General features: G+C 47.4%; 2 protein-coding genes across 10 annotated transcripts; one reads left to right on the top strand and one right to left on the bottom strand.

The window, feature by feature from the left end:
- Positions 1 to 452: 452 nt before the first annotated feature.
- On the bottom strand, positions 453 to 21,883 carry LOC122543467 (uncharacterized). Of its 9 annotated transcripts, XR_015751235.1 has the most exons (3): positions 7,958 to 8,473; positions 3,488 to 3,678; positions 453 to 1,006 (listed from the first exon to the last, which is right to left on the bottom strand). XR_015751235.1 is itself a non-coding variant. In XM_087974238.1 (2 exons), exon 2 carries the CDS (start codon positions 7,081 to 7,083, stop codon positions 6,409 to 6,411), a length of 675 nt encoding a protein of 224 aa, XP_087830364.1. In that variant the 5' UTR covers positions 7,084 to 7,455; positions 21,539 to 21,883; the 3' UTR covers positions 4,206 to 6,408. The 9 variants fall into 9 exon arrangements, 6 of the variants coding, with proteins under 6 accessions (XP_087830364.1, XP_087830359.1, XP_087830360.1 ...); XR_015751234.1 differs by lacking the exon at positions 453 to 1,006 and having other exon boundaries at positions 3,296 to 3,678; XR_015751236.1 differs by lacking the exon at positions 453 to 1,006 and having other exon boundaries at positions 3,296 to 3,678; positions 7,962 to 8,473.
- On the top strand, positions 8,319 to 12,855 carry LOC148143499 (uncharacterized). Its single transcript, XM_087974223.1, has 2 exons — positions 8,319 to 8,596; positions 10,267 to 12,855. Exon 2 carries the CDS (start codon positions 10,612 to 10,614, stop codon positions 11,536 to 11,538), a length of 927 nt encoding a protein of 308 aa, XP_087830349.1. The 5' UTR covers positions 8,319 to 8,596; positions 10,267 to 10,611; the 3' UTR covers positions 11,539 to 12,855.
- Positions 21,884 to 25,748: the final 3,865 nt, after the last annotated feature.

Below are 25,748 nucleotides of genomic sequence, written 5' to 3'. Positions count from 1 at the left end.
CTGCTCTTGTAGCCACAGCTTTTATGTGGTGAGTCCAGTTGAGTTTCTGGTCAATGGTAACCCAAACGATGCTGACAGTGGGGGGTTCAGTGATGGTAATACCGTTGAATGTCATGGGGCAGTGGTTAGAGCGTCTCTTATTGGTGATGGTCATTGTCTGGCATTTGTGTGGTGTGAATGTTACTTGTCACTTGTCTGCCCAAGCCTGGATATTGTCCAGATCTTGTTGCATTTGAGCATAGACTGCTTCAATATCTGAGGGGTCGGGAGTGGTGCTGAACACTGTGCAACCATAGGCGAACATGCCCACTTCTGACCTTATGATGGAGGGAAGGTCATTGATGAAGCAGCTGAAGACTGTTGGGCCTGGGACACTACCCTGTGGGACTGCTGCAGGGATGTCCTGGAGCTGAGATGACTGACCCTTCACAACCACAGCCATCTTCCTTTGCGCCAGGAAGATGGAACATCTGACAGTGCATTGCCCCTTCAGTAGTGCAATGGAATATCAACCTGGATTTTCTGCTCACGTTTCTGGATATGAATGTCAACCCTTGTCACTCAAAGATGGGAATGCAATCATTAAACTGTGACTGACACGCTGGATTATTTCAGTTCACAGACGTTCGGTTACTCTCGTGCACTAGTGTTAGATTTGGGTCTGGGATTAGCCAGAGGTGATCTAAAAACATTTTATTAAGAAGCAAGAATTTCAAGATGATACAGAAGAGGCAGAAAACACAGATGAGGGTAACAGGCGAGAACTGTTTACTGATCCCAGACTGGACAAACGGAAAACATGTTGTTTCTCCGTCTTCCTGGGCTGGCTGGAACATTAGGCTGAAGCCAGCCCAGATTAATCTGAAAACCTGCTTCACACATGAAGCATGGGATTCTCCCTTCCCCTTCACTGTCACTCTCCATGTTTCATGTTCTTTTTATATACGTGGTAACAGGCCTCAATTGCCAACTCCGGACGCTCTCTGCATAAGAGGGAGCACTATTCCTATAATGTTCTACAAAGATAAGATTTTATTGAAGGTATTTTAGATTAGATTCCCTACAGTGTGGAAACAAGCCCTTCAGCCCAACACGTCCACACCGACCCTCCGAAAAGCAACCCACCCAGACCCATTCCCCTGCGTTTACCCCTGACTAATCCACCTAACATTACGAGCAATTTAGCATGGCTAATTCACCTAACCTGCACATCTTTGGACTGTGGGAGGAAACCGGAGCACCCGGAGGAAACACATGCAGACCCAGGGGAGAACGTGCAAACTTCACACAGACAGTTGCCCGAGGTGGGAATTGAACCCGGGTCCCTGGCGCTGTGAGGCAGCAGTGCTAACCACTGAGCCGCTTCCAATTAGTGATTCTTGCAGCTCTCCCAACATTGGGATGGGAATGTTATTATTAATATATGCATGGAACCCGTGAATCCCTACAGTGCAGTAAGAGGCCATTTGGCCCATCCAGTCTGCAGTGACCCTCTGCACAGCATCCTATTGCCCCAACCCTGCATTTATTCAGAAGTGGGAGCACTGTTCCTATAATGTTCAACAAAATTAAGATTTTAATGAAGGTAATAAATAGTGATTCTTGCAGCTCTCCCAACATTGGGATGGGAATGTTATTGTTGATGTATACATGGAACCATTGAGTCCATACAGTGCTACATGCTAAATTGCCCATAGTGTTAGGTGCATTAGTCAGAGGGAAATGGGTCTGGGTGGGTTACTCTTCAAAGGGTTGGTGTTGACCTGTTTCAGTACTGCAGGCAATCTAATCATTTGACATGGCTAATCTGCCAAGCCTGCATATCCCTGGACATGATGGGGCAATTCGCCATGACCAATCCACCTAGCCTGCACATATTTGAACTGTGGGAGGAAACTAGAGTACCCAGCAGAAACCCACGCAGACGATCTCTTCAGAGTAAATGTGCAAACTCCGCACAGACAATCACCTAAGCTTGGAATTGGACCTGAGTGCCTGGCAATGTAAGGCAACAGTTCTCACCACTGCACCACCACGCTGCCCAATCAATATATTCCACTGAACTAGAGTCAGGGAGTTGCTTCAATCCCCAAATGCTTTTGTGATTTTTCTGTCTTTTTTATTCTAAGTGGGGCATCCTATTGATCCTGTTCAATCACATTCAAGAGCCCTGGAGGAATATTGCTGAGTGATTCAATACTCTCGTTATCTGGTGGGATTATCTGCTATCCCCTTACGGGAGAGTCTCGCACAAAAGGGGTCTCAGAATAAGGGGTCACACATTCAAAGCAGAGAGAATGGAGGGATTCATTTTTTTTTTCAGAAGGTGTGAATCTGTGCAATTCTTTACTGAAGAGGGCTGCTGAGGCCACGATGTTAAGTATATTCAAGTCTGAGATAGATTTTTGATCAGGCAGGGAAGTGGAGGATTATCAGGATCAGCCTTGATCTCATTCAGACCCGACGGACTGAATGACTTATTTCTGCTCCTACATCTTCTACTGTGTGTAGATCAGCAGCAGAAGTACTTGCAGTCAGTTTGAAATTAACTCCAGTATTTCCTCTTCTTGAACATCTAGTCTTGAAAGATAGGGAATGGGACAAAGCCAGATTTCTAAAAGGGCAAAGTCTTTTGTTTCAATCGTCACTGTGCTGTCTGCGGAAAGGGTTCATTTTTTGACCAGTTTTCAAAAAGGCAGTGAAAGGTTTCGCAAATGTTCACAAATTTCCAGGTCAAAAATCCAAATGCCAGTTTCGCGGCTGCTTGCTTTTGGCATTTTCTCAGCTTTGCCCAAGGTTAGTCAGTTATTTTGTTCTTTTCTTTTCCCCAAAGTTCTCTAATAGGACTGTTGGAAGCTAAGACTCCACAAAGATTTGCTTTTATTGGTAAGCTTTAAACTTCTCAAATCAGAAAGAGTTAAAGAGAATGGGGGTTTCCCACAGCTGCTGAGCTCCAGATTATGACCTCCGTTCTATAATTACCTTCAGGGAATCACACCCTGTGCTGCTTTTACAAACAAGTTGTCACACATGGTGGATCAGTGGTTAACACTGCTGTCTCACAGCACCAGGGTCCCAGGTTTGATTCTAGCCTTGGGCGACTGCGTGGAGTTTGCATGTTCGCCCCGTGTCTGTATGGGTTTCCTCCCACAACCCAAAGATGTGCAGACCAGGTGAATTGGCCATGCTAAATTGCCTATAGTGTTAGGTGCATCAGTCAGAGGGAAATGGGTCTGGGTGGGTTACTCTTCGGAGGGTCGGTGTGGACTGGTTGGACCGAAGGGCCTGTTTCCACACTGTTGGGGAATCTAATCATCATTAAAATTTACTCCTCCTCAGTATTTTCTCTCTTCTCAGTACAAAAGCTGGCACAATTTTAGATTAGATAACAATTGGGCACTTCCCTTGCAGCTGGCATATGGAGACAATCGTGCCCATTGTCAATCTATCATCACAGAAACTGCACAGGAGATAAACAGTTTCAAACCTGTTTAATAAATGCGATGATTTTAGCATCAGGCTAGTCCTCTGCGGCATGGTGGCTCAGTGATTAGCACTGCTGCCTCACAGCAGCAGGGTCCCAGGTTCGATTCCAGCCTCGGACGACTGTCTGTGTGGAGTTTGCACATTCTCCCCCTTGTGTCGGCGTGAGTTTCCTCCGAGTGCTCCGGTTTCCTCCTACAATCCAAAGATGTACAGGTCAGGTGAATTGGCTGTGCTAAATTGCCAATTTAGCCACATTAGTCAGAGGGAAAAGAGTCTGGGGGGTTGCTCTTCAGATCATCGGTGTGGACTGGTTGGGCCGAAGAGCCTGTTTCCACACTGTAAGGAATCTAATCTAAACCACACTGCCCAGCAAAGGAGGTGGTGAAAATGTGACGGTCGATCGGAGTTTCTGTGCTTGAGCAGGTTGTTTGGAATGCCAGCTTTGGGCATTCCGATGTCTTTCCGCTTGCTCGGGAATCAATGGCCTTTTCGAGTGGTAAGTGATGAGGGTTGCTTATCTGACACAACAGTGACAGGAAGCTGCAGAACAGCATCAGACAGAGACTGCGAGGTGTCTGACTCAGGAGCACTGTTCACTCGCTGCTTACTGCTGTCAATGAGGACTTCACCATCTGCTGATATCAGGGAGGCAGTTTTGATGACGGTCAGACCGAGCACCCTCTCAATCCCATCACAGCATGTAGACTTCCGTGGCCACATTGAATTACTTGACGTCAACGGGTCCAGTGTTATTTGCACAGTACCTCCCGGTCCACAGCATCATTCTCTTGGCTCCTTGCAAGTGAGTTGATGAGTCAGCACTGGAAAGGCACAGCAGGTCAGGCAGCATCTGAGGAGCAGGAGAGTCGAGGTTTTGGGCATTAGCCCTTCAGGATGAAGGGCTTATGCCTGAAATGTCTACTCTCCTGCTGCTCAGACACTGCCTGACCTACTGTGTTTTCCAGCACCACACTTATGGACTCTGATCTCCAGCATCTGCAGTTCTCACTTTTTCTCTCTCTCTCTGCTTTCAACTGAGGCAGTCTTCTGTCAGTTGTACTAATGCTGTGCATCAGGTCGGTTTTGAAACAAACCATCCCGATTTGGAAATATATCGCTGTTCCTTCACCGCACAGGCAGAAAATCCTGAAATTCCTTTCCATACCTCACTGTGGGTGTCCCTCCACCTCAAGGACTGCAGCAATTCACGGACACAGTCCATCACCACCTTCTCCCAGACAATTAGGGATGCACAATGAATGCTGGTCTCGCCAGCAAATCCCAAATCTCTTCGGCTGACTTGTAAAAACTGCACCGAAAATCAATTTGAAATATAAATTCATAATTTTATTGCAGGGGTTTGTGTTGAAGCATTTTTTAAAATGTTTGTCTTTCATGGATTGGGATATCGCTGTCAGGTCTGATACATGTTGTTCATTCCTCAGTGAATGCTTGACCAATTCAAAGGTAAATAAGACTCAAACACCTTGCTGTGGATCCAGAGTCACGTGCAGACCAGACTATGAAAAGACTGCAAATTTCCTTCTATAAACAGCATTAATGAACCAGATGGGTTGAAATTCGGGCAGCACTGCTGCCTCACACTGCCAAGGATCCAGGATCAATTCCTATTGGTCAGAGTATTGAGTACAGGAGTTGGGAGGTTATGTTGCACATATATAGGACATTGGTTAGGCCACTGTTGGAATATTGTGTGCATTTCTGGTCTCCTGCCTATCGGAAAGATGTTGTGAAACTTGAAAGGGTTCAGAAACTATTTACAAGAAAGTTGCCAGGGTTGGAGGATTTGAGCCAAAGGGAGAGGCTGAACAGGATGGGGCTGTTTTCCCTGGAGCGTTGGAGGCTGAGAGGTGACCTTATGGAGGTTTACAAAATTATGAGGGCATGGATAGGGTAAATAGGCAAAGTATTTTCCCTGGGGTCGGCGAGTCCAGAACTAGAGGGCATAGGTTTAAGGTGAGAGAGGAAAAATATAAAAGAAACCTACGGGACAACTTTTTCATGCAGAGGGTGGTGTGTGTATGGAATGAGCTGCCAGAAAAAATGGTGGAGGCTGGTACAGTTGCAACATTTAAGAGGCATTTGGATGGGTATATGAATAGGAAGGGTTTGGAGGGATATGGGCCGGGTGCTGGCAGGTGGGACTAGATTGGGTTGGGATATCTGGTCGGCGTAGATGGGTTGGACCGAAGGCTCTGTTTCCATGCCGTACATCTCTATGACTGACTTTGTGGAGTTTGCACATTCTCCTCCGTATCTGCATAGATTTCTTCCAGGTACTCCAGTTTCTTCCCACAGTCCAGAAATGTGCAGGTTGGGTAGATTGGCTATGAGAAATGCAGGGTTAAAGAGTGGGTTGCGGGGGGGGGGGGGAATCATGATGGGCTGCTTTTCAGAGGGTCGGTGTGGACTTGATGGGCCAAATGGCTTGCTTCCACTCACTGGGAGGGATTCAGTGAAATTAAGGGTGAGCATCACAGATACTTTTTCAAGCCAATTTGGAGTCTGGGCTGACACCAATTGTTAAAGGTTCACTTGAGAATGTAAGTTTTTAAAAAGTTTTGCGATTTCCATATGAAAGAAGAGAAACTAACATGGTCATTCTAACAGATGAGAGACTTAACAAACAATCAAGGTATTTTTCAATGTATAATTTCAGTTCCATCACAGTGTAACCATTTGCTATAAATTCTGTATCTTACAATTGTATACTCCACAGCCACCTGATGAAGGAGCAGCGCTCCGAAAGCTAGTGCTTCCAATTGAACCTGTTGGGCCAGAACCTGGCGTTTTAACTTTTCAAACTGCAGCCACAAAAATCAGTGACATTTACAGAATACTAAACTCCAGACTCTTCTGGGAGGTGTTCGCGTGATTAACAGCAGGATCTAACCCCAGCTATCATTTGTGAACACGCTGATGTGTCAGCAGGTTTGATGGCTGACTGAAACCCTTCCCACACACACAGCAGACAAATGGTTTCTCCCCAGTGTGAGTTCGCTGGTGTATTACCAGGTTAAAAGACTTTGTGAAACTCCTTCCACACACAGAGCACATGAACGGCCTCTCCCCTGTGTGAATTCGCTGGTGTATCAGAAGGTTGGATGGATGAGTGTATCCCTTCCCACACACAGAGCAAATGAAGCATCTCTCCCCAGTATGAACCCGTTGATGAGCTATAAGGTTGGGTGAAGACCTGAACATTTTCCCACAACTTGCACAGCTGAAAGGCCTCTCCTCCGTGTGTGTTTGTTGGTGTTCGAGCAAATGGGAGGACCGAGTGAATCCTTTCCCACACTCGGAGCAGGTGAACGGTCTCTCCCCTGTGTGAACTCGCTGGTGTGCAGTGAGGTTGGATGAAGACCTGAACCGCTTTCCGCAGGAAGAGCACTTGAACGGCCTCTCCTCGGTGTGAGTTTGTTGGTGAGACTGGAGGCAGGATAACTGACTAAATGCTTTCTCGCAGACCGAGCAGGTGTATGGTTTCTCACCAGTGTGACTGCGTCGATGGTTTTCCAGTAGGGATGGGTAGTTGAATCCTTTACCACAATCCTCACATTTCCATGGCTTCTCCATCGTGCTGATGTCCTTCTCCGAATTGGACAATCATGAGAAACATCGTCCACTCACTGGGCGCACACAAACAGACGCTCTCTGCTGTGATGGTGCAATGTTTGTTCAAACTCCAGAACTGGTTCACATACTTTGCTGGAACACTCCTATTTAGGAGGACGGGACAGGGGTGCTTCTCCAGTCTCTCAGTACCTCTTCAGTCACACGGAACGTCTGAAACATTTTCTCACAGAACTGGCAAATCCTTCCTCAGTCAAAGGCTCATCAAAGTCGTGGCCTGGTTCTTTATTTGGGTCCCCCCTCGAGAACACCTCCCTCTTTTTTAAGATCTTGCAATAAGGAGTTCACGAACTCTGTGCAACCAACCCGTATGACCTGGGGTGTGGGGGGAATGCAAGAAAAAAGAGTTTACAACATTCTCCTCCCCCACTCCCTCTGCAACCAAACCCCCCCTGACCTGGGGGGAAAATGCAGGGAAGTGGGTTTACAACATTCTCCTCCCCCCACTCCCCCTGTAACCAACCCCCTTGACCTGGGGGGAAAATGCAAGAAAGAGGGTTTACAACATTCTCCTCCCCCCACTCCCCCTGTAACCAACCCCCCTGACCTGGGGGGAAAATGCAAGAAAGAGGGTTTACAACATTCTCCTCCCCCCACTCCCCCTGTAACCAACCCCCCTGACCTGGGGGGAAAATGCAAGAAAGAGGGTTCACAACATTCTCCTCCCCTCACTTCCTCTGCAACCAACCCCCCTGACCTGGGGGGAAAATGCAGGGAAGAGGGTTGACAACATTCTCCTCCCCCCAACTCCCTGTGCATCAAATCGTATGACCTGGAGGAAAATGCAGGGGAGTGTTTACAACATTGTTACTCCCACCTACTCCCTCATCTGCAGGTCCGCGCAGGCGCACCCACTGTCCGGAGCAGGCGCAGTACACCTGTCGCCAGCTGCAGGGCTCGATCTGCCTCGCTTTGGAGCGGCCGACGCCGGGGCTGGGGTGGGATCGAACAGCGAGCGGCGTCTCGCGCTGGCCCGAGCCGGTTGCCCTGGAAACCTTTGTCTCGGCGAGCAAGTGGAAAAGGAAGGGGAAACAATGGGTGGAGGGGGCGGGGCTTCGTCGCCGTCCGCTTTGCCTCCAGCCTTGGGATCCGAGGACGTCACTGTCGAGCGCTGCTGCCGTCCCTCTATTGGCTTCTCGAGTCGTTCCCCGCCCCCAAAGGATGTCGTCACAATGCGTCTCAATGCCCAATGAGCTTCCAGAGTAGGACTGCCTCTTCTGTGCAACCTCTGGGTGCAAATTGATGTAACCCTTTCTATTTCTCTTCTCACCCTGGGAGGCTGGGAAGGAGGGGAGAAACTGGCCACTTGTGTCATAGGAAGGAAATGCAAGGGACGGGCAGATTTTGCAATGGTTAGTTCTTCAAAGTGGGCCTGAATTTTCAGGATTGTCAAAGAAGCAAAGGTGGTCAATGGTGACTTGCCAAGTGCTTCGTGGAACAGACAGGGTAAATGCAGGTAAGGTGTTTCCCCTGGCCAGAGAGTCAAGAAACATGTGGCAGAATTTTAAAACTTACCGGCATGCCGTTTAAGATCAAAACGTGGAGATTTTCATTTTAACTCTTGAGATCTGTGGAAGCCTGGTCTTTAAGGGTGTTTCGAGGAAAGGTTAATGGAGTTCTTAATACTAATGGCATAAAGAGTTAAATGGATACTGTGGATGCAAGGTTTTGAAGTGTTTGATCAGCCATGAACAACTTAAATGGCAGTTTTGGCATTTCTGTTCCTATTCAGGGCTCTCTCTGTTAAAAGTATTGTCATTCTTTACTGCCTTGGCTTGGCACATTTATTTTTCTGGTTAAAAGGATGGACTGTATCCTAATGTTCACAATTAAAGGGATGGCTTCCTAAGAAAAGACTTAATTTTAAAGGGACAGTAAATTTATGTAAGACTCAAGGTATATCTAATATTGTTCCTTGGTATGTATTTAATATATTGCCTATAGTTGTTTAAACTTTATTCACAATTCTTTCTAGTCTAACAATACAGTGCTGTCGGTACAATATATATTTCTGGATTGATTCAATATGGAATAGGAGTCCATTCAGCAGTTTGAGTACACACTAACTCTGTGGACATGATATGGTGGTGCCGCTGTTGGACTGGGTGACATTAAAAATCACACAAATCCAACAGGTTTAGTTGGAAGCACTAGCTTTCGGAGCGCTGCTGCAACTATTGGGGCAGCATCATAGGACACAGACTTTATAACAAAAGATCACAGTGTCATACAACCGATGCGACATATTGAACTGTATATCTTTCATCTCTTAGAATGTGTTGCAAGTTTCGATTCCTTAATATGTAAATCCCAGAACTTCTTTCAAGTCATGTTCCTGAGATAACTTAAGGTTTTATTGGAAAAAAAAGTGACATCTCAGCTCAGGACACCTTTAATGCATTGTCTGAGCTGAGATGTCAACTTTTTTGATAAAATCTTAAGTTATCTCGGGAATGTGACTTGAAAGAAGTTCTGGATTTACGTAGTAATGAACTGAAACCTGCAACCCAGTCTAAAAGATGAAAGGCTCAACAGCAATCCAGGTTTGTTCAATATATCACATCAGTTGTATGACACTATGACCTTTTACTGTAAATTCTGTGTCCTATGATCCTAACCCACTAGCATCCTGACAAAGGAGCAGCACTCTGAAAGCTAGTATATCCAAATAAACCAGTTAGAGTATAACCTGGTGTTGTGTGATTTTTAACTAATTCTGTGCAGCAGTCCAATAGGTTCCATGATCCCACTATATCCCCATAGCCTTGCAAGACTTTTACCTCAGTGCACACACAATTTCAGTTTGATTTCATGGATTGTCTTTGCTTTCACCTTGCTCACTGGCTCTGATTTCAGGTCATGACCACTGAATGTCTGGCAGTATTTCTAATCAGAAATAGTGGACTGTATATAACAGATTTTTTTTTAAGATCCACTAATACGTACGTATATGTAGGGTGAAGATTTTCAGAAAGGACGTGTTAAGTGTCAATCAGCCTGAGTAGAGTGTGGGAAGATTGCTCATGGTGTTTGGAGATTAACAGAGAAAAGAAAGAAATTAGAATTATCTGTTCTGAATTGATTTCCTCTACTGTCAATCCTAACGTTTGTAAACTCCTTTTACAGTAAATTGGAAGGGAAGGATCTGCAGACATAAATGTCAAGTCAAAGGCCAAGTCAAGATCAGACTGAATCACTTAATTCATCCGGATGTGACTATCACCAGTCTGTGAATCAATAAACAAAGTCGTGTTTAGCCAACTCCAGTAGTTATTAAGCATCAGGAACTGGAAAAACAGGAGATATAACTGAGTGAGAATTCTTCCGTGCATTGACTGTGCAAAGAAACAGAAGCAGTTCCACAGCCTGAAGTTGAATTGCGTTGTTCCCCATGGGGAAGAGCCGGTTCTGTGTGCAGATGAAGCTTCCATCAATCATTTAACCTGAACTTTCGTGGGACACACACACACCATGGAGAAACCGTGGAAATGTGAGGACTGTGGGAAGGGATTCCGCTCCCCATCGGTGTTGGAAACACATCGACGCAGTCACACTGGTGAGAGGCCCTTCAGCTGCCCTGAGTGTGGGAAAGGATTCGGTGATTCCTCCACTCTGAAGAGACACGAGCGAGTTCACAGGCAGCAGAAGCCGTTCGCCTGCTCCATGTGCGGCAAGGGCTTCACTCAGTCCTGCCACCTGCTGACCCACCAGCGGGTTCACACCGGGGAGAGACCCTTCACCTGCTCCGAGTGCGGGAAGGGCTTCACTCAGTCGTCCGTGCTGCTGCGACACCGACGCGTTCACGTCGAGGAGAGACCCTTCACCTGCACAGCGTGCGGGAAGGGCTTCACCCAGTCCTCGGACCTGCTGACGCACCAGCGGGTTCACACCAAGGAGAGGCCCTTCACCTGTTCCACCTGTGGGAAGAGGTTCGCTCACTCGTCCACCCTGCTGAGGCACCAGCGGGACCACACTGGGAAGAGGCCGTTCGCTTGCTCCGAATGTGGGAAGGGCTTCGCTCAGTTTTCCGACTTGGTGCGCCACCGGCGGGTCCATACCGGGGAGTGCCCTTTCACCTGCTCCACGTGTGGGAAGGGATTCAGTCAGTCGTCCAGCGTGCTCAGGCACCACAGCAGCCACTCCGACGAAAGGCCTTTCAAATGCTCCGACTGCGGGGGTAGCTTCAAAACAGCTGAGGACCTGATGGTCCACCAGAGGATTCACACCGAGGAGAGACCGTACGGCTGCTCCCGCTGCGCGAAGAGGTTCCGAACAGTATCCAGCCTGCGGAGACACCAGCGCATTCACACTGGGGAGCGGCCGTTCGAGTGCTCCGTGTGTGGGAAGGCATTTGCTCAGTCGTCCAACTTGCTGACGCACCAGCAAGTGCACGAGTGATTACCGTCATTTGGATTCTGCCGTTATCGCCGCTGTCGGTCACATCCTGGGCCGAACCCTGTTCATTCTGACAGTGAGCGAAGTGGGAGAGTTGGCGGGATTTCCTTTTGCTGCACTGGCCGCTCTCACCCCTTTGCTTCCAGTGGGGCGGATGATCTCGGAGTCTGGAACTGCACATACCCACTGAAATGAGCCTTTGAAGTTGATGACACGGCTTTGTCTTTTTGGAAACCGTCAAGGATCGAGCTAAAATGAATGCATTTCTCTCTTCTTTTTCCATTGAGTGTCCAACCCATGGCCAGAGAAGTCGGCTCAGTTGATCTCTGTCAGTATCTACGATCCATATGAACCTCTCTAAGCTCCACCTCCATCATCACATAGAAGATATGATTAGATTACAGTGTGGAAACAAGCCCGTCGGCCCAACAAGTCCACACCGACCTGCCGAAGCGCAACCCACCCAGCCCCATTTCCCTACATTTACCCCTTCACCTAACACTATGGAGCAATTTAGCGTGGCCAATTCACCTAACCTGCACATTTTTGGATTGTGGGAGGAAACCGGAGCACCCGGAGGAAACCCACGCAGACACGGGGAAAATGTACAAACTCGACACAGACAGTCACCTGAGGCGGGTCTTTGGCGCTGTGAGGCAGCAGTGCTAACCACTGAGCCACCGTGAACATTCCAGTGCAGTACAGGCCTCTGTTCCAGGCTCATGAACATGTATAGATCCTTTCCAGATTAAGCCAGAGCTTTACAGATAATTCGGGCAGTTGTAAATCTGGGAGATGAAGCTGGATCGCTCAGCAGGATTTGCCAGTGCCCTGGGTGGGTGGGTGGTACCCACTTTGAACCTGACCACTTCAGTCCGGCCCTATCCCTGTGATCCACCGACGGGCACAACCGACATGGTCGAGAATGTCGAAAGGACCAACAGCGAGGGTGAGCACTTTTGTGGCCAAGCCTAAACCAAATGGTGCCATCAAACTCTTGTGTTGCTCTACGACAGAGGAGTGAAGGAATGTCACTCCCATCCAACTGTGGTGAAGGGGTTAGCACATTGAACAGTACAGCACTGTCCAGGCACTTTGGTCCTACAGTGTGGAAACAGGCCCTTCGGCCCAACCAGTCCACACTGACCCTCCGAATAGTAACCCACCCAAACACATCTCCCTCTGACTAATGCACCTAACACTACGGGCAATTTAGCATAGCCAGTTCACCCTGACCTGCACATCTTTGGACTGTGGGAGGAAACCGGAGCACCCGGAGGAAACCCACGCAGACACGGGGAGAATGTGCAAACTCCACACAGATAGTTGCCCGAGAGTGGAATCAAGCCTGGGACCCTGGTGCTGTGAGGCAGCAGTGCTAACCACTGAGCCACTGTGCCGCCCCACTCTAAGATTAGACTAACCCACATACCCTCCATTGTATTATCTTCCATGTGCCTATCCAAGTGTCGCTTAAGTGTCCCTAATGTATCTGACTCTGCTGGCAGTGTATTCCACGCACCCCCCACTCTCTGTGTGAAGAACTCTGACATCTCCCCTAAGCCTTCCTCCAATCACCTTACAATTATGCCCCCCCTCCCTCGTGATAGCCATTTCCACCCTGGGAAAAAGTCTCTGGCTATCCACTCTATCCAAGCCTCTCCTCATCTTGTACACCTCTGTCAAGTCACCGTTCATCTTTCCAATGAGAAAAGCCCTATCTCCCTCATCCTTTCTTCATAAGATAAGCCCTCCAGTCCAGGCAGCATCCTGGGAAATCTCATCTGCACCCTCTCTAAAACTTCCACCTCCTTCCTACAAGAGGCGACCAGAACGGAACACAATATTCCAAGTGTGGTCGCACCAGGAATCGATAGAGCTGCAGCATAACCTTGCAGCTTTTAAACTCAATCCCCCTGCTAATGAAAGCCACACAGTGGCTCAGTGGTTAGCACTGCCGCCTCACAGCACCAGGGTCCCAGGTTCAACTCCAGCCTTGGGTGACTGTCTGTGTGGAGTTTACACATTCTGCTCGTGTCTGCATTGGTTTCCTCCCAGAGTCCAAACATATGTAGATCGGGTGAATTGGCCAGGCTAAATTGCCCACTGTGTCAGGTGCATTAGTCAGAGGGAAATGGGCCTGGGTGGGTTACTCTTCGGAGGGTCAGTGTGAACTGGTTGTGCTGAAGGGCCTGTTTCCACACAGTAGGGAAGTGAAACTTGGAAGCCAGCAGCTGGAGTTCCATCCCTGTTTAAGGAAGAGAATAACCTTTTCCCTCATTTTGGACTTCCCTAATACAGGTGTTTGCTGTTTGCCTGTGCCAAGGACACCGTTTCTTAGCGAAGGAGCCCAAAACTGCGCACAGACTCCAGGTGTGGTCTCACCAAGCACTGCATGCCTGCTGTCAGACCGCCTTGCTCCTGTGGGCTTCACCAGTTTCCTCATTTCCCCTCCCCCCACCTCAGCTCAGCACCATCCCCTGGACCTGTCCTACCTGCCAATCTCCCTTCCCACCTATCCATTTAACTCTCCCCTCTGACCTATCACCTCCATCCCCACCCCCATCCACCTATTGTACTCTATGCTACTTTCTCCCCACCCCCACCCCCCCTCTCATTTATCTCTCCTTCCCGGAGGCTCCCTGCCTCTATTCCTGATGAAGGGCTTTTGCCCAAAACGTCGATTTTCCTGCTCCTGGGATGCTGCCTGACCTGCTGTGCTTTTCCAGCACCACTCTGATCTGAACTCTGGTTTCCAGCATCTGCAGTCCTCACGTTTGCCTCCCTGCTCCTGTACTGAAAAACCCTTTTGCGATAAAGGACAACATTCCATTTGTCTTCCTTGCCATACCTACATGCTTCCTTTGAAAGAATGGTATACAAGGCCATGCAGGTCCCTTTCCATATCAACATTTCAAAATCCCATCACCAATAAGATCGTACTCTGCCATCCTGACTTTCCTGTCAAAGTGGATAACTTCACACTTATACTACAATTGCTGCACAATTGCCCATTTGCTTAACTTTTGTCAATTCCACCTTCCCCCCCCACCCCTCCACACACATACACTCTTCCTGGAAGCCTCTTTATATCCTGCTCACTCACAATCCACCTAGTTTTGTGTGAATAAACTTAAAAATCTTACGTTTGATTCTCCCACCCAAATTGTTGATGTATACCCTGACTGGCTGGGGGCTGATCATTGTGGTGCCCGACTTGTCAAAGCTAAACACTCCAAGAAAGATTAATTTATTTCTACTGTCTGTTTCGTGTCTGCTAACTCATTCTCGATCCATGCAAGTATATTCCTACCAAATTTTGCACGCTAACTTCTCATGTATGAAAAATTCAGATTCTCCCATTTACTGGTTCTCCCATTCCTATTCTGTTAGTTATCCTTAACACTTCCCGTAGTATTAGAACATAGAACAGTACAGCGCAGAACAGGCCCTTCGGCCCTTAATGTTGCGCCGACCTGTGAACTATTCTCAGCTCGTCTCCCTATACGATCCCAAAATCTACCATGTGCTTATCTAAGGACTGTGTAGTTGTCTGGATACAGAATTGGCTGGCCAACAGAAGGAAGGGTGGAAGGAAAATATTCTGCCTGGAAGTCAGTGGTGAGTGGTGTTCCACAGGGCTCTGTCCTTGGGCCTCTATTGTTTGTAGTTTTTATTAATGACTTGGATGAGGGGATTGAAGGATGGGTCGGCAAGTTTGCAGATGACACAATGGTTGGAGGTGTCGTTGACGGTATAGAGGGCTGTTGTAGGCTGCAGCGGGACATTGACAGGATGCAGAGATGGGCTGATAGATGGCAGATGGAGTTCAACCTGGATAATTACGAGGTGATGCATTTTGGAAGGTCGAATTTGAAAGCTGAGTACAGGATTAAGGATAGGATTCTTGGCAGTGTGGAGGAACAGAGGGATCTTGGTGTGCAGGTACATAGATCCCTTAAAATGGCCACCCAAGTGGACAGGGTTGTTAAGAAATCATATGGTGTTTTGGCTTTCATTAACGGGGGTATTGAGTTTAAGAGTTGTGAGATCTTGTTGCAGCTCTATAAAACTTTGGTTAGACTGCACTTGGAATACTGCGTCCAGTTCAGGAAAGATGTGGATGCTTTGTAGAGGGTTTAGAGGAGGTTTACCAGAATGCTGCCTGTACTGGAGGGCTTGTCTTATGAGGAGAGGTTGACTGAGCTCGGACCTTTTTCATTGGAGAAAAGGAGGAGAAGAGGGGACCTAATTGAGGTATACAAGGTAATGAGAGGCATAGATAGAGTCGATAGCCAGAGACTATTTCCCAGGGCAGAAATGACTAACATGAGCGGTCATAGTTTTAAGCTGGTTGGAGGAAAGTATAGAGGGGATGTCAGAGGCGGGTTCTTTACACAGAGAGTTGTGAGAGCATGGAATGCGTTGCCAGCAGCAGTTGTGGAGGCAGGGTCATTGGGGACATTTAAGAGATTCCTGGACATGCATATGGTCACAGAAATGTAAGGGTGCATACTTGAGGATCAGTGGTCGGCACAACATAGTGGGCTGAAGGGCCTGTTCTGTGCTGTACTGTTCTATGTTTAAATCTCCCTAATGTGGCTGAGTTGACTATATTGGCAGGTAGGGCATTCCACACCCTTACCACTCTCTGTGTAAAGAACCTGCCTCTGACATCTGTCTTAAATCTATCACCCCTCAATTTGTAGTTATGCCCCCCTCGTAAAAGCTGACCTCAACTATTGTCAAACATCGTTCCCCTTTCATAAATCTGTGTTGACTTTGTGGAACCCTATATTTACTTTGTAAATGTCCAGTTATCACATAATTGACTTCAGCATTTCCCTGCTACTGATGTTAGGCTCATCAGGAATCAAGGAGGAATATTTCTCTATTGTGTCTGGAAAAGCCTATGTTTGCGCTCATGCACACACACATGAGTGTTTCAGTGCACTGACTGGGGTAAGACCTTCAATCAGTTGTACAACCTAAAAAACTGTGGCAGTTACAGTGAGCAGAGGCTGCGTACATGCTCTGTGTGAGGATGAGGCTTTCACCCATCATCAAGGGTGGAATGACACGAGCAGGCGCACACACCGGAGAAAATGTGGGGACTGTGGGAAGAGATTCCATTCCCCGTCTGGGCCGGAAACTCCTCAAGCACTGCTGCACTGCGCTGAGGCTGCTTACCTGGGAAGGAACTCGCCCGGCCGTCCAGCCCCGCTGACACACAAGCACAGGTACACCGGAGAGGGACCACGTTCCTGTGTCAGAAGGGATTCGCTCAGCCCTCCATCCTGTGGAGGCCTCAGTGAGTCCACAGCAGGCAGAGGCTGTTGACCTCTTCATCAACTATGGTGAGTTCACAAATGATCACCATGTTACAATTTGGCAAGAAGTGATCAACTGAGTCCCTTCCGTTCAACCTCCTCCGTGGGTCACAACAAAGGTCTCAGTTCCTTTTGCTTGCTGCCGTACCCCTCTCTGATTGAAAATGAGATGTACTCTGCTTGGCTGTAATAAGGAACCAATCAATGCAATTCACAAGTCAAACAAAGAGCAAATCTATTACCTGTGAAAGCTAATTTTAAAAAACACTTGGTGTTAAGTGTGGAGCCTTTGTTCAGTCACTTGTGCCCACATACATACAGGTATGCAGAGAAATGGTGTCTAATGTAAAGGAAGATGAAAGAACATAATGTTTGAATGTGGTTGTTTTGAGGTTTCACCTGAACCCGTGTGGTTTTGCTTGTTTCTTGGATGAGGTCAGTCGGGGCCAAATTCATTCATAATCAATTTTCTCTAAAGCGCGAATCACCTTTTTTTTTTAAACATGGGCACTAATTCCAAAGGGAGAGAAAGTTCTTAGACTGGATGTTAGTGTAATTTTTTTTCAATTCATTTGTAGGACTTGGGCATCACGATAGCCCATCCCTATTTATTAGAATGAATGAATGCATCCCAACAGTGTGGAAACTTCGGTCCAACAAGTCCACACCGACCTTCCGAAGAGTATCCCACCCAAACGCATTCCTCCTCATTTCCCCCTGCCTAATGCACTAACCTACACATCCCTGAATACTATGGGGCAATTTACCACGGACCTAACACAGCCAGAGACCCGGGTTCAATTCCCGCCTCAGGCGACTGACTGTGTGAAGTTTGCACGTTCTCCCCGTGTCTGCGTGGGTTTCCTCCGGGTGCTCCGGTTTCCTCCCACAGTCCAAAGATGTGCAGGTCAGGTGAATTGGCCATGCTAAATTGCCCGTAGTGTTAGGTAAGGGGTAAATGTAGGGGTATGGGTGGGTTGCGCTTCGGTGGGGCGGTGTGGACTTGTTGGGCCGAAGGGCCTGTTTCCACACTGTAAGTAATCTAATCTAATCTAAACTGCACATCTGTGGATTATGGGAGGAAACCAGAGCACTCGGAGGAAACCCACGCAGACACGGGGGGGGGGACAATGTGCAAACTGCACACAGACAGTCGCCCGAGGCTGGAATCGAACCTGGGTTCCTGGTGCTGTGAGGCAGCAGTGCTAACCACTGAGCCACCGGGCCACCCCTTAGAAGGTGGGGGTGAGCTGCCTTGTTGAATCGCTGCAGTCCACTTGCTGTGGGTTGACCCACAATACCGGTAGGAAGGGATCGTCCGGTTTCTATTCTTTGTTGTGACTTTCTAGCGATTGATACAAGCGAGTGGCTTGCTAGGCCATTTCAGAGGGCAGTTGAGAGTCAGCCGCATTGCTGTGACCCTGGAGTCACGTGTAGGCCAGACCAGGTAAGGATGGCAGTTTCCTTCCCTAGAGGACATTGGTGAACCAGATGGGTTTTTCACACCATTGACAATGGATTCATGGCCATCAGTCAACTCTTAATTCCAGATTTTGTTCTAATTGAGTTCAAATTCCACCATCTGTCGTAGTTTCTGGATTAATAGACAAGCAATAATACCACTAGGCCATCATCTCCCCAACCAAATCCCTGAATGTTATTCAATTTTTAAAAAAACTCTTTCTTGAGCAAAACCCACAGGCTCATAATCAGGGTTACCTGCAGGGGACCCAATTTTGTGTCACAGCAACTTATTTGACACCTATTCAAATGCCTTGTGAAAATCTAACCCCACTCTGGACAAGACTTGTTTATGTTCAACCATTCAATGTGATTCGGAGTTCATTCCCACGAAAGTCAGCTGGAAGGAAATTCAACTGGTTCCTTCCAAAAAAGAGAGAGGGCATTTTCTCAAAAGGGAGTAACTCGCAGGGCAACACGATTCATTGGATTCCTCTTCCAAAGGGAAAGCATGAGCGCAATGGGGTGAATGGCCTAATTTCAAGCACATTTAAAGGGGTGGGAAGGATCATCTTGAGTTGTGGAATGATGTATTAACAAAAGCAGGGCCTCCTCTGTATGACCCATTTTAAGCCTGAAATACACCCCCCACCAACCCCTCTCACATTCTCTGAAATATCAGGTGGAATTTAACACAGAGAAGGGTTCAGAAAAGATTTACAAGGATGTTGCCAGGGTTGGAAGGTTTGAGCTGCAGGGGGAAGCTGAATAGGCTGGGGTTGTTTTCCCTGGAATGTCAGAGGCTATGGGGTGACCGTATAGAGGTTTATAAAATCATGAGGGGCATGGATAGGGTGAGTGAATAGCCAAGTTCTTTTCCCTGGCGTGGGGGAGTTCAGAACCAGACGGCATGTGTTTAAGTTGAATCATTGAATCCCTACAATGTGGAAACAGGCCATTTAACTCAAAAAGCCCACACCAATCCTCCTAAGAGTAACCCTCCCAGACCCAGTCCCCTATTCATCTATATTTACCCCTGACTAACCTACACATCCCAGAACATTATGGGGCAATTTAGCATAGCCAATTCACCTGACCGGCACATCTTTGGATTGTGGGAGGAAACCGGAGCACCCGGAGGAAACCCACACAGACACAGGGGAGAATGTGCGAACTCCACACAGGCAGTCGCTCGAGGCTGGGATCGAATCTGGGTCCTTGGTGCTGTGAGGCAGCAGTGCTAGCCACTGAGCCAACATGCTAAGCTGAGAAAGGAAAGATTTAACAGGGACATAAGAGGCTACCTTTTCACGCAGAGGGTGGTGTGGGTATGTGAGAGAGAGATGAGCTGCAAGAGGCGTTGGTGGAGGCCAGTCCAATCACAAAATTTAAAAAGCATCTGGATCGATATATGAAAAGGAAAGCTTTAATGAGATTGCTGGCAAATGGGACTAGATTAATTTAGGTTATCTTGTCGGCATGAACAAGTTGTGCAGAAGGGTCTGTTTCCAAGCTATGCATCTATAAGAGTAAGTGTGATCAGATTTGATTTCACAGAAGGACGAGGGTGAGGCAATACAGATCGAATGCAAAGTTCTAAAAAGTGATTAGGGACAGAGGAACCTCGGAATTCAGGTGCAGAGATTGGTAAAGATTGCAGAATAACTGTGTAGAATTAACAAAGCAGATAGGAAATTTGGATTCAGAAATGGAGACATCAAGGACCCTGGCAGTGAAGTTCTGATGAATATTTCTAAAAGCTCCAGTTAATTCACAATTAGAGTATTGTATCCAGATCTGGTCATCACATGTTCATAACAATGTGGAGGTCCCTGTCAGTGGAGAGGAGATCCAGGAGAAAGGATCCAGGGATGAGGTAGATGATAAACAAGGTTAAAAGAAGGAGCTGAGGATGTTCTCCTTGAAGTAATAAAGGTTGAGGGGAGATTAGTAAGAGATGAAGATGATTCTGGCTCCGGTTTCCTCCCACAATCCAAAAATGTGCAGGTTAGGTGAATCAGCCATGCTAAATTGCCTGTAGTGTTAGATGAAGGGGTAAATGTAGGGGAATGGGTCTGGGTGGGTTGTGCTTCGGCGGGTCGGTGTGGACTTGTTGGGCCGAAGGGCCTGTTTCCACACTAAGTAATCTAAAAAATCTAGAACAAAGCTGGCAACCCAGTAGTGGACAGTCATGCCCAACTGGAGACTTTGTCTTAGCTTCTCTCAGATGCTGCCAGATCTGATGAGTATGTCCAACAGATAACAGAGTTGGTCAGCAAGCACAAAGGGCGCTGGTTGAGCGGAAAGCACACAGACAGAAGAGTTTTGAACGATCTTGGGCATCCGGGAGAGACGCCAAGCAGGAGCTGTATTGCAACGGTCAAGTCGAAAGGTAGCACGAGAGTTGATGAGGAGCTGTGACTGGCTGGTGATGGATGACATTCTGGAGATATCTGGGACTATTATTAGGATTATGTAAGAGTCAGAAGCTCAATTTGTGATTAAATATGAGATCAAGAATGTGAACTGTGTGATTCAAAGGAGAGGGGGTGGGGGGTCAATTGGTGATTAGAATTTGTAGCGATGACTCAAGACAATGGTTTTCATCTCCCCCAGTTTGTAAATGGAGAACATTTCCTGTCTTCTAATATTGGACGTGGGATAATCAGTCTGATAACTTGATAACATCGAACCTCAACTAGCCACCAAAAGACATGACCCACTATCACTAGTTTCTACACATACAGACAAAGGACACCACTTGGACTGAGACAACACACACATCCTAGAAACAAAGACATGAACGAGAATTCCTAGAGGCATGGCATTCTAACCAGAACTCCATCTATAAACACAGTGATTTAGATCCCATCTCCCTTCCCTTGAAAAAAAGAATTGGAAATGACATCACCCACCTTAAGAAACCAAGGCCTATAAATAGAGTGGCAGGACATACCACCAGTGCTTCACCGGAGTCTCTCACTGATGTTGTTACCTAGTCATGGTGACAAAACATCTGAAAACAAACCTTCCAGCTCAGCGAGCTAACTGGCAGACTGATTTGATTATTGTCACATAGCAAATACATTGAAAAGTACTGATTTGTATGCAAATCAGACAAACCAAACCTTACACAAGTACGTCAAGGTTACAGGACAGAATTCAGAATATCACCACGACAGAAAAGATGCAGAGAAAGTCCACTCCAATACCTGAGAGATCCATTCGTAAGTCTGTGAACAGCAGGGAAGAATTTGTTGGTGTGGTTTTCCAAACTTTTGTGGAAGGTGGCACAGAGTATGATCAGGGTCGGACAGGTCTTTGATGATGTTCGTTGCTTTCATAGAACATTCCAGCGCAGTACAGATCCTTCAGCCCTCGATATTGCACCGACCTGTGAAACCAATCTGAAGCCCATCTAACCTGCACTATTCGATTCTTGTCCATATACCTATCCAATGACCATTTAAATGCCCTTAAAGTTGGCGAGTCTAGTACTGTTGCAGGCAGTGTGTTGCATGCCCCTACTTTCCCAAGGCAGTGGGAGGTATAGATGAAGTCATAGAGATGTACAGCACAGAAACAGACCCTTCGGTCCATGCCGACCAGATATCCCAATCCAATCTAGTCCCACCTGCCAGCACCCAGCCCATATCCCTCCAAACCCTTCCTATTCATATACCCATCCAAATGCCTCTTAAATGTTGCAATTGTACCAGCCTCCATCAGTTCCTTGGGCAGCTCATTCCATATCCATACCACTCTCTGTGTGAAAGAGTTGCCCCGTAGGTGTCATTTATATTTTTCCCCATGGAAGGGAGGCTGGATTTTGTGATGGACTGGGCAGCATTCACAACTCTCTGTGACCTCTTGTGGCCTTGGGTGCAGACATTGCCAAACCAAGCTGTGATACATCCGGATGGCAAGCTTTCTATGGTGCGTGTATCCAAATTGGTAAGAGTCATTGTGGACATGCTGAATTTCCCTCGGTTTTGGTGTGCTATCTTGACTGTGGCGTTGATGTCAATGGGCCAGGGTACATGACTGATGATACTGACAGCCAGAAACGTGATGCTTTCGACTACCTCAACCTCAGCACCTTCGATACAGACAGGGGTCGTGTCCTCCACTCCACTCCACTTCCACGACCAGCTCCTTTGTTTTGCGGACATCAAAGTAGACCACGCCACTAAGCTCTCTGCCTTCTCCTGCACCCTGTGTCGTTGGTATTTGAGGTCTGACCCAATACGGTGGTGCATTAGCAAATTTGTAAATGGAGTTAGAGCCGAATTTGACCACACATGGTCAGACGCATGAGGAGTGCAGTAAGTGGGCTGAGTACGCAGTATGGCAGCACGCCAGTGTGGAGGATCAGTGCAGAGGAGTTGTCGGGTGCCCGTCCTTACTAATTGTGGTCTGGAAGTTGAGAATCCAGTTGCAGAGAGGGGAGCAGAGCCCTAGATCTCGGAGTTTGGAGATGAGTTTGGCTGGAACTGGGGTGTTGAAGGCTGAGCTAAAATCACTAAATAGGAGTCTATTTAGCAACTGCAGAGGAATGTAGAGGGACGACACTGAGTTGGAACTGGGTTTCATCAGTGTACATGTGAAAACTAGTGCAGGGATTCTAAATAATGTCATCTAGTAACAGGAGGAGCCAAGAATCGGGGGACACCAATTTCGAGGTCTATGGGAGAAAGGGAGGTGTGCTGTAGTTGATTCCGATGGTGTAATGGAGAACTTTTCCTCCCCCCTCAGGAGGGGAAATGATCTGGATTTCAAGGAGGCACCTTCAATAAGGGTGTTCAAAGGTCAGACGGGAGGAAGTATAGAGGGTGGTTTTACTCAGTGAGTCAATGAAAGGGAGCGAAGCAGCAGAGACAGCCAGTGAGATGATCTCACTCTCAGTGAGAAGGATGCTCCACAATCTCCTGACACTTGTCACTCTTGGTGAAGATGGAGAGGACGGGGCAGAGGGACAGCCCCTCAAAATGAACCTTGTTCAGAACGAACATGTCAGCGACATTAAAAAGATTTGCCACACTGTGCTGAATTACAAAGCTGATTCAGTCATCTCGAGAACATTGACAACTAAAACCAAGCTGGGGTTTATTAACCAATAAACATGGTTCAGTCCTGGATTTGACGATGAGCAAAGTCCAGCTCCTGTAGTTACGCAGTGCTGACTTAGCAAGAGGCTGTTCTGAGTGTATGCCATCCCCGACTCAGTGCAGGTGAACAGCCTCACCCCAGTGGGTATTCTCTGGTGTACCGTGACCTCAGACAATGGGTGCTTTCCCACAATGACTGCATCGGAGACTGGGGAGCAAGGTTAGATCTCATGGAATACAGGGACAACTAGCCATTTGGATACAGAACTGGCTCAAAGGTGGAAGACAGAGGATGGTGATGGAGGGTTGTTATTCAGACTGGAGGCCTGTGACCAGTAGAGTGCCACAAGGATCGGTGCTGGACCCCCTACTTTTTGAAATTTACTTAAATGATTTGGATGTGAGCATAAGAGGTACAGTTAGTAAGTTTGCAGATGACACTAAAATTGGAGATGTAGTAGACAGCGAAGAGGGTTGCCTCAGATTACAACAGGATCTGGACCAGATGGGCCAATGGGCTGAGAAGTGGCAGGTGGAGTTTAGCTCAGATGAATGTGAGGTGCTGCATTTTGGGAAAGTAAATCTTTGCAGGACTTATACACTTAATGGTAAGGTCCTAGGGAGTGTTGCTGAACAATGAACCTGTACTCCAAGGTCTCTTAGTTCCTTAAAGTGGAGTCATAGATAGATAGGATAGTGAAGAAGGCGTTTGGTATGCTTTCTTTTATTGGTCAGAGTATTGAGTACAGGAGTCGGGAGGTCATGTTACGGCTGCACAGGACATTGGTTAGGCCACTGTTGGAATATTGTGTGCAATTCTAATCTCCTTCCTATCGGAAAGATGTTGTGAAACTTGAAAGGGTTCAGAAAAGATTTACAAGGATGTTGCCAGGGTTGGAGGATTTGAGCTACAGGGAGAGGCTGTTTTCCCTGGAGCGTCGGAGACTGAGGGGTGAACTTATAGAGGTTTACAAAATTATGAGGGGCATGGATAGGATAAAGAGACAAAGTCTTTTCCCTGGGGTCGGGGAGTCCAGAACTAGAGGGCATAGGTTTAGGGTGAGAGGGGAAAGATATAAAAGAGACCTAAGGGGCAACGTTTTTCACACAGAGTGTGGTACGGGTATTGAATGAGCTGCCAGAGGAAGTGGTGGAGGCTGGTACAATTGCAACATTTAAGAGGCATTTGGATGGGTATATGAATAGGAAGGGTTTGGAGGGATATGGGCCGGGTGCTGGCAGGTGGGACTAGATTGGGTTGTGATATCTGGTCGGCATGGACGGCTTGGACCGAAGGGTCTGTTTCCATGCTGTACATCTCTATGACTCTATCTGACCAGTCTCTCCGCATTGTGAACAAGTTGTTGGGACAGCAGTTCCCCATCACATTTATAGCAATTCCTGCTCTCTCTGCAAATTCAAAGATCTCTCTCCAGTGTGAACTTGCGCATGGACCAAGTGGGAAGAGCAAATGAATCTCTTCCTATGCTCGGATCACATGAACGGTCCCTTCCCGATGTGACCATGCCAATGGCTGTCCAGCTGAGGCACGAATCAGAAGGCTTCCTGAAGAAGGGCTTATGCCCGAAACGTCGATTCTCCTGTTCCCTGGATGCTGCCTGACCTGCTGCGCTTTTCCAGCAACACATTTTCAGCCTTCATCACAGACCAACATGTCCAGGATCTCCCTTCAGTGTGACTGTGTTTGTGTCTCTAGAGGTCAGGTGATTGATTGAAGCCTTGTTCACCCAGAGAATACATGTAGGACTTCTCCTCCCGATGAACTGTGCTTTCCTTCCACGTCCAAAATCCAATTCACGTTCTGGTTGTGATAAATTGGAAGTCTCCATCAGTTACTGACATCCTGCTGGATCTATGATCCCTGGCTGTAATTCCTCCCCCGTCTGGCACCTTCCAAAATGTGTTTTATATCAGGAGAGAAAGGAGAGTAAGAGAAAAGACCAAGGCCGGCCTGCAACATTGAGCTGAATGAGTGATAACTTATTGGGGCAGCCGAAAGAGAAACGTATCACAAAAACCTGCCAGAATCTTAGAAAAGCCAAACTCGTTCACTAATGTCCATCAAGGAAGGGAATCTGGCACCCAGTCTGAAGATGCACAAGATGGGTTGAAAAGAGAGAGACAGAGGCAAAGGAGAGAGATCACCCAGTGTCGTGCCCAAGCTAAACTTCAAATATTATATTTAAATATGACTTGGAAGTGCCGGTGTTGGACTGGGGTGGATAAAGTGAAAAATCACACAACGCCAACAGGTTTATTTGGAAGCACTAGCTTTCGGAACACCGCTCCTTCA

The sequence above is a fragment of the Chiloscyllium plagiosum genome, unplaced genomic scaffold, assembly GCF_037043375.1.
Source record: "Chiloscyllium plagiosum isolate Xiang-an unplaced genomic scaffold, Cpla_swu_hap1 HiC_scaffold_27, whole genome shotgun sequence".
Lineage (NCBI taxonomy): Eukaryota > Metazoa > Chordata > Chondrichthyes > Orectolobiformes > Hemiscylliidae > Chiloscyllium > Chiloscyllium plagiosum.
This window is presented reverse-complemented; position numbering and strand designations above follow the sequence as displayed.